A 12220-nucleotide genomic window follows, 5' to 3' on the forward strand; every position below is an offset into this window, starting at 1 on the left:
TGCATGCAACTTAGCGATGGCACCTTCGTGTACACTGATGGCTCTAAGGCTTACTGTGGCGTTGGGTGCCTCTTCATCATTCACACTGACCATTTTCGGAATTGGCTTCCAGAACACTGCACAATTTTTACAGCAGCACTCTTCGCCCTCTATCAGGCCACGCAGTACATCTGGTGACACAAACTTTTTAATTGTTTCATATGCTCTATTCTCTGAGTGCCCTTCAGCGCCTCTGTGTGCTGTACACAGTCCATCACTTAGTGCAGTGGGTTCAAGAAAGCTTCCATTTGCTCACTGTTGAGGGAGCCACTGTGATATTCATATGGGTTCCTGGTCATATTGGTGTGATGGGAAATGAAGCTGCTGGCACTGCTGCCAAGGCTGCAGTCCTTCTAACTTGCCCTGCTAGCTCTTCTATTCCTTGGCATGATCTCTGTGTTGCCGTCTCTCGACAGATGGTGTCACTTGTTCATCACCACTGGTCTTCTGTTCACAGGAACAAGCTCTGGGGAATTAAGCCTTTCACAGCAACTTGGCCGACCTCCTATCATTGTGAGGAGATCATTTTAGTTAGGTTACATATAGGGCACTGGTTTTTTTAGCCATTGCCGTTTAAGTGGTGAGCCCCCACCACTTCGTGCCCATTGTCATCAGCCTTCGGTGGTTCACCATTTCCTGACCGAATGCCCCCTCTTTTTTTTTTTTTTTTTTTTTTTTTAACTGCTTAAGTTCCGACTGTACAAGACATCAAGATTAAGATTTGAATCTTTCAGCATTCCTGGGAAGAACAACAAACCAATCGAAGCTTTCAGTTCAGTAGTAATTCTGAGCCCTCTGACAGATTGTCCAGGTTCATATGTAGATTCCATACAGGCTATCTGTTCATTAGTGTAAAGGACAATAGTCTCAGCCATTGTGTCAGCTATAAACAGTGAAAAAGTCCACCTTGGTGATAGCAACTTAAGCATCTCCTTTAGCTCCATGGAGATGAATAATGATGTTCCTACCGGGTACACCATAAGTGCAATAGAGTTTATCTGTCCAAATAGTTGTTTGCTATTTCACCAAATTGAAAGTTCTGCATTCATCGCCAGAGGATGATGAGAAGGCTGAAATGATGGAAAATGTTCTGGGAGTGAGATTTCGTCCTCAGTCAGAACATTGAATTGATCATCTTGGTCGTAGTCATGAATTTCGACATTGTCTTCTACTTCACTGTACAACTCTTCAGGATCATCAGCACTACCACACAGTTCTCCTAATTTTGCCTTTGTAGCTCTTTTATACTGTCTTTGTCCTTATAAATGCACTCCATTTTTCTATGAAAGAGAAAAGGTCAACCAGAAGAGAATGCATGTTTGCAGTAATAGGTTAAAAGCCTGTGAACGTAAGTTTCCCCCCAATCCAGTCCCCACTTGAAAGAGCAGTTCCATACAAGGTACTGTGGGATCCACACTGACCCCACAATGACCTCGTCTCCGATTTTTCAAAACAACTATATTTATGTATCCTGGTCAGTGACATGCTCTCTTTCACAATTGGCTGGCAACTGATGGAAACGGTACTCAAAGCCATGTGGCCAGTGAATGTGGTTAGCTCATGCTCCAAATGTGTAACAACAAAGTGAGGTTTGGGGAGATCCCACAGTGCCAACCGAAGGTTGTTAAGACTGTTGCAGCACAGCAATTGATATATACAGAGGGTTCCAAATTTTGAGGAATCCCCATACAACGTGTGAGTACAGGACCTTAATGGCTTTTTTGAAGCATGAGTGTACTATTTGCTGCAAGAATGGTACATTACTCAGATTTCAACTAGTTAGGCTTTCGTGGGATATCCTTTGAAAATATATATATATATATATATTTGCGAATTTCGCTGTCTTCATCTACAGTTGAAATGCAATCACATTTCTTCTTTTTGCAGGTTACTCAGTCAATGGCAGGAGTCGTGAAAGCAATGGATGCTGCCATGAATAGTATGAATTTAGAAAAGATATCAGGCCTTATGGACAAATTTGAGAGCCAGTTTGAAGACCTGGATGTTCAAAGTTCGTATATGGAAAATGCCATGTCACAGACAACCACCACAACAGTGCCACAGAGTGATGTCGAAAACCTGATGCAGCAGGTTGCTGATGAGGCAGGGTATGTATTTTTACCTAATTATTGGAGTATACTGCAATGAAGGAATAATTCATAGTAAAATTGCGTTAAGTGGTGAAGTGTAATGCGAGTGGTTGAAAATAATGGAATATTCCTACGATCATAATAATTTCATTCTTTGATGTTAATTTGTTTTTAATTGTTTGATATGTCCCAGTTAGTATGCAATGTACAAAGACCAGTATTTCCTTTAAGGAAGTCAATTTTCACATTACTAAAGGCAAGACAGGTGGTTTCAAAACAACGGAAAAGAGTTCCCAATATTTGCTGTCATATCTATTGGTTAATGAATTTTCTCGGTATTGCTTGCCTTGAAGACAACAATAATAATAATTTTTGTTATCTTTCCATACTTTGTTACCAGTGGGTGGGTGTCTGTGGATTTTGTGTCCGTGTAATGTGTTTTTCATATGAGATTTGTAATCCTGTTTTCACAGAGATTCCATGTAGTGTCTTTAGAACTTCCTTGACTTCTTTTCTGGTATTTGTTATGATGACTGTATCATTGGCAAAGGCCAGACATGTTATGTTGATGGTTCTTGTCTCTCCCCATCTTTACCCCATTGGTTCCTTTGTCTCATGTCCTGATTATTTTCTTCAAAGCCAAGATAAATAGAATGAGTGACAGGCCCTCCCTGTGCCTCACTCCTTTCTTGATTTTGAATGGTTTAGAGATCTCTCCTGTAAACTTCACTTTGGATATTGCATTTGTTAATGTTTCCTGGATTAACTCTCTGGTTTTGTTGACCACCTTCATTTGTTCCAGTGTGTTGAAGAATGTTTCTCTGTCTATGTAGATGTAGAGCTTATTGAAGTCAACAAATTTTATTTTGGTATCCCTGAACTTCCTTGTTGTCAGTATCGTTCTCAGGTGCCACATCTGTGCACTGCATGATCTTTCCTTTCTGAACTGTCCTTAGTATTCTCCTACCTGTGGCTCTGTTTGAGGCTCTAGCTGATTTAATAGGGCTTTTGATAGAATTTTGTTTGTCACAGGCAATAGTGAAATTCCTCTGTAGTTATTAGCATCTGTTTTTCCTCCTCTCTTGTGGAGGGGGATAACACAAGAAGATAGTTTCAAATACCTGGGAGAGATTATACAGAAAACAGGACTCAATTCAACATCCAATGAAGAGGGGATCACAAAACTACTTCAGTACAGTAGCCTTACCAGAGGCCTTGTATGTCCGAGATACAACAGTAATCAAGGAAAGAACAAAAACCAAGGAAATGGAAAAATAAGAGAAGAAAATACTGAGAAAGATGTACAGGCCAGTTCAGAAAGAGCTGATCTGGATAGAGAGAGACCAACAAAAGAACTGTACGAACACACAGATGATTACAAACATCACCAGGAAAAGAAGGGCAAAGTTCTACAGACACATACATAGGATGAACGAAAGTAGGTGAACGAAAGTAGATTGACCAAGAAAATTTTTAACTTAGTAACAACTAGTACATTGAAAACCAAATGGGTAAAGAAAATCATGGGAGACCTCAAGAGGGAAAAAACTGAGAAAACATCAGAAAACAGAAATTTTGGCAAATGCCCAAAGAGAAGAAAACAGGAAAGAATTGGGCAGAAGGGAGAAAGAAGAAACACAGTGAATACAGAAGAGGTTTTTTGGGAAGAAAAAAGGAGAGAGACAGAAAGAAATTGGATGAAAGTTGCTTGTATTGCAGTGCTCTCCGTAACAGGGAATGTTGTTGTTGTTGTTGTTAACAATAATAATAATAATAATAATTGAAGAAGGTTAGGAGATGATGATGATGATGATGATGATGATGATGATGTTATTATTATTATTATTATTATTATTATTATTATTGTCTCCTTCTTGTTTACAAGCTGACAGTGATCAGGGAACATCAGTATTTTGCTATATCTTCCCATTACCTCTGATTTGTTCAAAACAAGTGATAAATTAAATATGCCTGCTTTCCTGATGTTAGAATAATAATAATATTTGTTCATATATCTTTTTGAGCATATAAAAGCTGTACAGTTTTGTTAATGAGGGAGTGCTAGGAAGTGTAAGGTTCTATCTGGATTCTAATTTTGTGCTTTTCCACTTATTGATGTATCAGTGCTCAGCACTAGTAGATTTGTTTTAAGGGCATGATTCTGGATGTCATACAATTTTTGTTTGATTGTCAAGTAGTTTGTGAAGTGTCTGTGCCATATTTGTATGACCAAGCAGCAGCAATAATAATAATAATAATAATAAGTAGCAAATCAGTTATGAATATACTGTTCATCTTTATGCATGTGATTGCAGTGCATGTGCATGTATTAGGGGTGTGTGTGTGTGTGTGTGTGTGTGTGTGTGTGTGTGTGTGTGTGTGTGTCCATCCATATCAGTTTATACAATTTTACTTCGTGTAAACAGAGTTGTGATGTTATATCTAAAGATGTTTGCTAATATGCTTCCAGTAGTTTGGGATCTTCTGTGCAGATATTTGTTGGTATTTCATAGAACTTCATTTGTAAGGTTGTGTGCTCTTTGATAGGGGTGTGCATAATATGTGTAGTAGGCAATGCATCTGACTTCTTAACTGGCATCATCGTAAATTTTAACAGTCACAGTAGGCATTGTGCCTGTGGGCAAATTCCAATTTCCTGAAAAGGTCTTGCAAATCAGCTTTGGATGCAGGTTAGAGAAGGGATCGGGGTGGGTAAGAAATGGCAGGTATATTATCATATGATGTGCCACTTGCCACAATGTAGCGTTCCTTTAAGAGGAAGAAAAGATGAAGGAGGTCTTTAAGAAAATATTGTGCAAAACAGATATAATTACTTTCTGTAAGTCCTAGGACCCTTCATTGAATGGCAGTGAGGGGAGGGAGGAGGCAAGAAGCTATTATTCATAGACTTACATGGTTTGGTAATGTGTGGCTTTGTCTCCTGAATATACCAAGGAGCAACTTTCATACACAAGTTTGTGATATCTTGAAGTGATGCATTCCGGACTCCAGAGACCATTAAGAAGAAGTTGGCAGAAGTGATGCCATAGATAGGAAAAGGACAATAACATGAATACTTCAGCAGTTGATAAAATACAGAACTATACTTAGACACGAGGGGGTGGGGGACGGGGGGCTTGGTTAGTGTGTGTGTGTGTGTGTGTGTGTGTGTGTGTGTGTGTGTGTGTTTGTTTTTCAACACTATTCCATTAACTTTGTTGTAACTTTTATATTTTTATAATTAATGTAATGTTTGTTCCATCGAGATGCTAAAGTGTTAATCAGCTTTTCTTTTTAAGTAGCCATTCTTATATGAATTTTAAATTGATCATAATGTCCACATTGATTCATACTATACCAATGCTTCAGTTTTTAAATCTGGTTGCCTTGCACATTTGTGAATGGTACCTGTGAGTTCCAACAAACTATAAAAAGTATATACAGTGTTACTTGGTCAGGTGCATATATAACAATGTATTTACTTTTAACATCGGACTATTTAAACTTACTTGGTTGTACAACTTCCTATGATGAATACTTGAACTTCTTCTCTGATGATGATCTTGTTGCTTAAATAAAACTGTAACACTGATCATACACTACCTGTAATATTATCTCACATACTTCTCTTTAAATAACTGGCAGACACCAGTGCTTCTGTCTAATGTTTCATATATTAATTACTCAGAGGACAAATACAACCTATGCAGGGCTACAGCACTACTACTTCCACATCAACAGACCAAACTACCACATATACACAAGTAATCCATGCATATTTTTTCCCACATTTAAAGAGTAAAAACTGGGGTGCGCAGTTTAGTTGTAATAAGGTTGGTACTGCTCAGGCTCCAACAATAGAGCCTGTTATAAAATAGCGTTGTTGTCGCATGGGTCTGTGATGTCAGTGGCCTGTTAGAAATGAAGTATTAACCAAGTGTTAACTTCTTAATTATGGCTACAAGCTACAAGTTCTTGTTACCATTCACACACAGATAAAGAAAAAGAAAAACTTTGAAATTATTAACAAAGCAGAGAACATTGAACACCAGGCTGTGGAAAGAAAGTGCAATGTGAGCAAAGGATGCATTAAAAAATTAAAGAAACGGATGGTGATCGTCATGCATTTTGCGGCCAAGAAATGAAACATCTGGACTTCAAAAAAAGGCTTTTCGATTATGTTTATGAGAAGCAAATATATGGATGCGCAGTAACTAGTCAAATATGCCAACTCAAAGCATTGGCTTTAGCAAAAGAACTATGCATCACCAGTTTCAAAGCTAGTCAGGGCAGGCTATCAAGATTTTTCAATTGAAATGGATTATGCTTCTGGAGGAAAAGTACCATCGCTCAATTGTGTCCATGCGATTATGAGGAAAAATGGTGTATTGTCATCACTATGTGATAAATTTGCACTGTGAACATTCCTATACATTATCACAAATTGGTAACACGGATCAAACACCAGTTATTTTGAAATGCCGCTAAACAGCACCATGAACAGGAAAGGAGAATCAAGTGTCATGATATGAACTGGCAGGAATGAGAAGCAAGTTTTACAGTGGTGTGCGAGACAAGTTGAAAAAAGGAATAACTGACTTGGTCATTGTCTGTGAAAGCCCAACATCTGTTCTGCAACCACTAGATGTGTGTATAAGTCGGCCATTCGACGCTACAGTTAAACAGCAACATGCACGATGGATGGCCGATGAAAGCCACAAGTTCACGCTGAGTGGAAAAATCAAGCGACCAAATTTTTCACAGATTTGTGAGGGTGAAATGTGCATGGGACCCCATTCTGATACCACTGTCAAAAAAATCCAACTAAAAGTGTGGTATCAGAAATTCACTGGACAGAACTGAGTACGACACTCTGTGGGAAGATAGCAGTGAGAATCACTTCTTTCACAAGTGATGACGAATATAATCATTATGTTGGAATTTTTTTTTGTAAACAAAACATAAATTAATGCAAATATTCCCCCATGAAATTATGGTGTGCAGATTATTCAGTGGTGTGGATTATTCACATATATATGATAGTCCGTTATTTTCATTCTCATTTTCTTTATAATATTTTATAAAAGCTCCAGGGATCTTGGCACACTTCCAGGGTAGAACGTTGTGCTCCAAAGAGACACTGTTACTGCACCAGAGCAATAACTTCTTCCTGGCATGCCCTTTTAAGTGACCATGGCTACTGTCTCTCACTGGAGACTTGTTGCATTGTCCCCAAATACATTGTTCCACATGCACGTACAGATGTAGAGGCTGGCAATATCTGAGAAATACATTAATCCTATTTCCATTTCAAGCATCATTCATCAGTAAGAACTGAATGCGCCTCACCCCCTTAAAGTGGCGTGTATCACTGCAAGTGTCATTCTTGAACTATGTCACTGTAAGAAAGGGTATCATCCTTATATTGCTTGTATATGGAAACAGTTCCTTTTACAAGTATGTACCAGATTTACATTGACTGTTGTATTTCATTTATGTCAGTCATTTTGTAGTGGTAACAATTACTATTTCTAAAAGGCTTATACTTCGCTCTGTTACCAATATCGCAGCAAGAAAAATCAAGGTAAATAATATCTCAACACTCAAGAAAAGATTTAATGTTGCTTCTTCACTGTGAAGCATCTACTGCAAAATAGTAGCAAGCAATGTTGGGGGGGGGGATTATGCCAGTCAGATATGTCGCAAAGTTAGTTTCTGTCCTTCTGACAGATAATTCACCAGCAATTTTTTGTTGTTGTTGTTGTTGTTGGTGGTGGTGGTGGTGGTGGTGGTGGTGGTGGTGGTGGTCTTCAGTGTAAAAGAAAAGTTTGATGGAGCCCTCTGCACCAGTCAATCCTGTGAAAGTCTCTACATTTCTGTATAACTATTGACACCTACAGCCATTTGAACCTGCTTACTGATTTCATCTCTTGGTCTCCCTATACAGTTTTACCTTGTCCCCTATACAGTTATTACCCTCCGCACTTCCCTCAATTGCAAAACTGACAATTCTTTGATACTTCAGGATGTGTCCTACAACTGTTTATTCCTTTTAGTCAAATTATGTAACAGTTTTAATTTTCCCCCAATTTGTTTAAGTACTTCTTCATTAGATATTCGGTACACCCATCTAATCTTTAACATTATTCTGAAATACCACATTCCCAAAGCATCTTCTCTTACTTGTTTATCGTCCATGTTTCACCACTGCAGTAAGTTACCCTCCAGACAAACACCTTGAGGAAAGAACACTTAAATTTATATTTGGTGTTAATAAGTTTCTCATTTTCAGAAGTGCTTTTTATGCGGTTGCCAGTGTGCGGATTACAGCCTCTGTGCTTCAGCCACCATTAGTTATGTTTCTGCCCAAACAACAAAATTCATCTACCACTATTAAGGTCTCATTTTCAAATCTAATTTTCTCAGCATCTCCTGATTTAATTAGACTACATTGCATTACCTTGTTTTACTTTCATCGATGTTCATCTTACAACCTTTTTTCAAGACAGTTTGTACTTTGTTCAGCTGCTCTCGTCCCTTATCATCTCTTGACAAAATCTCATAGTTGTAATTCCTTCTCCCTGGTTTTTAACTTCCTTTCCGAATTTTTCCTTGATTTGCTTCACATTTAGCTCATTGTGCATGGTGAACTTCAGGAAGAAGCTATCGCCCTGTCTTATTTCCTTGAGTGTTGCTTCCTTTTCATATTATTAGGTTATCATAAGTGCAATCTGGTTTATGTAAAAGTTATTGATAACCTTTTGTTCCGTGTGTTTTATCCCTGATAGTTTCAGAATTTTGAAGGGATTGCCAAAATAAGAGATGTGTTCAAAAAGAAACCGAACTTTAGCTGTACAGGTTTATTGCTTATTATACAACATTTTAAGCACTGTCCCTTCAAAATAGTCTCCTCCACTGGAAATACACTGTTCCCATCATTTCTTCCAGTCTTGGAACGCCTCCTGGAACACATTTGTGGTATGATGCACAGGTTTCTCATCCTGTATCTCCTCTATGGCTTGGAAACGACGTCCTTCAACGTGTTTTTCGGTTTGGGAAACAGGAAAACCTCTGCTTGGGCTAGATGTGGAGAATACTGTGGATGGGGCACAACGGGAATGTGGTGTTTCGCTAGATAGCTGCAGACAAGGAGTGACGCATAAGCTGGCGCGTTGTCATGAAGCAATATCCAACTCTGGTTTTCCCACAATTCATGTGTCTTCCTGTGCACAGCATCCTGCATGCACTCTAGGATTCCCTGGTAGACTTTCTTGTTTACAGTCTGACCATGTGGCACAAATTTGGCGCATAATGTCTTTATAGTCAAAAAACACAATCATCACTGTCTTGATCTTTGACCAACTCGTGCATGCTATTTTTTGACGAGGTGACCCTCTGCCCACCCACTGCGATTACTGCATCTTCATTTCAGCATCATAGCTGTACACCCACATCTCATCGCCTGTTATGATGTTTTTAAGAAAGTTTTCGCTGTCATTAACAGCAGCAAGTAGTTCCTCACACATTTCAACACGGGTCTGTTTCTGATCCTCAGTCAACAAACGCGGTACGAATTTGGCACTGACACAACAGGTCTCAAGTTTTTCACTCAAAATTTGCTGGCATGATCTTATGCTGATCATATGTTGATGTGAAAGGACGTCCAGACTTGGAGTCGTCACAGGCGAACATTCTGCCATGTTGAAAACATTTAAACAACTCGTAGCACTATGTGCGACTCATACAGTTCTCCCCGTATGCTTGGCTAAGCATTTGAAATATCTCTGTGAAAGTTTTGCCAAGTTTGTAGCAGAATTACACACACACACACACACACACACACACACACACACACACACACACACACACATTGTTCTTCAAGCTCCTTCATTGCCCTAATTTAGCGAGCAAGCTGTACACGTGCTTACTTCAGAGGCTGTGGTTCGCTTGCTAATTGTCCGAACGACATGAGGCCAATGGCAGTTTGCTGCCTAAACCTGCTACTAGGTGTGCTCAGTAGCTGCACCACACTTTCTCTGCTGGTTGGTGCGCTATTTCCAAAGTTGGTTTCTTTTTGAACACACTTCGTATTTCTCTAAGCTTACAAATGCTATAAAACCTTCATTGTGCAATTTACATTTTCAACTGTCTGCCTACATGAGAAATATTAGCTATCATGGTTGTAATTTCATAGTATTCTCATTTGTTTGCTGTCATGTTATGTGAAAGTTATTGGGTAAGTTGTCAATAAAAAAAAAATGTAATAGCAGGTTTTTATTAGTGTATATGATGAGAATTGGTCTTTAGGGTGCTGAAAGAATTTATGATTTTTCTTCTATACAGGTTGGAATTGAACATGGAACTGCCAGAGGGTCAGTTAGGCTCTGTTGGGGCATCGACACAAGTGTCTCAGGAGCAGGATGAACTAACTCAGCGCCTGGCTCGTCTGCGACAAGTTTGAATAGTGCAGGAGACTGGTGCTGTGCTGGAATCGCTTGTGCCTCTTTTAGTCCCTGCCTATTAATATATCTTTGTATATTGTACATGTATGGCCCATTGTTCATAGTCTGTCAGTGAAGTTTTGGAGAAATAAGTGTGTGTGTGTGTGTGTGTGTGTGTGTGTGTGTGTGTGTGTGTGTGTGTGTGTGTGGATAGTGAGAGTACAATTGTGAGTGTACATGAGTGCTGTTTTTGTTTTTAGTGACTTGCTAAGGTGATAGATCTTTTAAATTCATTTTTATTAATTTTGTTCTGTGTACATTTCGTTCTTTAGCAGAAGGCCAATGTGCTTCTGCAGGTATTACAGCTACAGGCAAAAGATGACCTCCGGTAATATTTTTATCAGTATATCTGCAGGCACACTGAACCCTGCACTTTCTTTTGGGAATTCTTGTGTTTAGTTTGTCATAGTGACTACCAGTTTAATTTTGATACAAAAGCTCCTTACAAAGGAAACGCAATCATAAACTGTGTATTGTAAGGACCTTTTTTTTCTAGTGGTTTCATACTGCCTGTGTATAATGTGCTTTGGACTGTCTGTTTCATCATTAGTTGAAGGTATTTAAACACTAATTACAAGGGTATCTTGTGTTTCTAGAAACTGAAAATGGTCAAATAGAATTTCAGTGTGCTGTGACTTGATTCATATCCCATGGCAACCTCTATATAATGCACTAATGGAAGATATGGTTTCAAGTGTAGGGAATTTGACGGCTTTTCCCACCTTTACTGCTTGTTTCCAGTCTTGGTTCAGTGTCACATTCAGTTTCTGACGTACAGATAGAGCTTGGGTGTTCGTTACATATGACTTGATCCTGATATGAAGACACAATAGAATTTAAAATTTATTATGCGACTGCATCAGAGAGATAATCTGAAAACCTATTTGTATACTGTCCTTCTATGGCCACTGTCATTTGTGATTATACTGAAATAAAGTATAAAAAATTGCTCTTGTTAGTGAAGATATGATGCTTGTAAATGTTGCACTCCTACTGTTCATAATAACAAACATTGCACTTGTTTTGATACACTAGTTCTTTTGTAAATATGAACTGTCATCCAAGAGATATTAACTTCACAGAATGTCAAAGAACGTAATAAAACAGTTGAGTTGTGCTTGCAGTTATTAATTTGATTAGTTTGCTTTCAAAAAATAAATATATTTTTTAACTCTGATTTTCCACATGTAGTATTATTTCCTATTGCACTCCACTTTAGTTACTTCTCAGTTCCGAATCATTGTTAACATCTGAGAGTGTTTTATGCAGAAGAGTATCTCCAAAATACATTGTGGTGTTTATATGTTAATTAAGTGTGATATTCAGAATTTCTGTTTTGGAATAAAATCACTAAAAATGAGAACATAAATATATTGGGCATTTAGAGTTTTTTTCTGGTTGGTTTTAGCTCATTTATACAGTTTTAGTAACACAGTACAGTTATGTAACCCATGAATCAAATAGTCACTAGAGTAAGATATTGGTTTTATTGTGCTGAAACGAATCTTAACTTCTCGGGTACATTCGGCAAGCAGCCTGCATGCTGAATTCACCCTCTTCTGTCTGATGTACCTTCACTCATGATGTGCG

The 12220-nt window shown here is 38.4% G+C and overlaps 1 protein-coding gene across 1 annotated transcript in view; it reads left to right on the top strand.

Moving 5' to 3' along the window:
* LOC126419114 (charged multivesicular body protein 1b) overlaps positions 1-11999 on the top strand; it is a 40559-nt gene extending 28560 nt beyond the window's left edge. Inside the window, exons 3-4 of the mRNA XM_050086211.1 lie at positions 1927-2147; positions 10473-11999. Of these exons, the coding sequence (XP_049942168.1) occupies positions 1927-2147; positions 10473-10590 (339 nt within the window). The 3' untranslated portion in view covers positions 10591-11999. The remainder of the gene's footprint in view (positions 1-1926; positions 2148-10472) is intronic.
* The last annotated feature ends 221 nt before the right edge of the window (positions 12000-12220 follow it).

Source organism: Schistocerca serialis, chromosome 9 (assembly GCF_023864345.2).
Source record: "Schistocerca serialis cubense isolate TAMUIC-IGC-003099 chromosome 9, iqSchSeri2.2, whole genome shotgun sequence".
NCBI lineage: Eukaryota > Metazoa > Arthropoda > Insecta > Orthoptera > Acrididae > Schistocerca > Schistocerca serialis.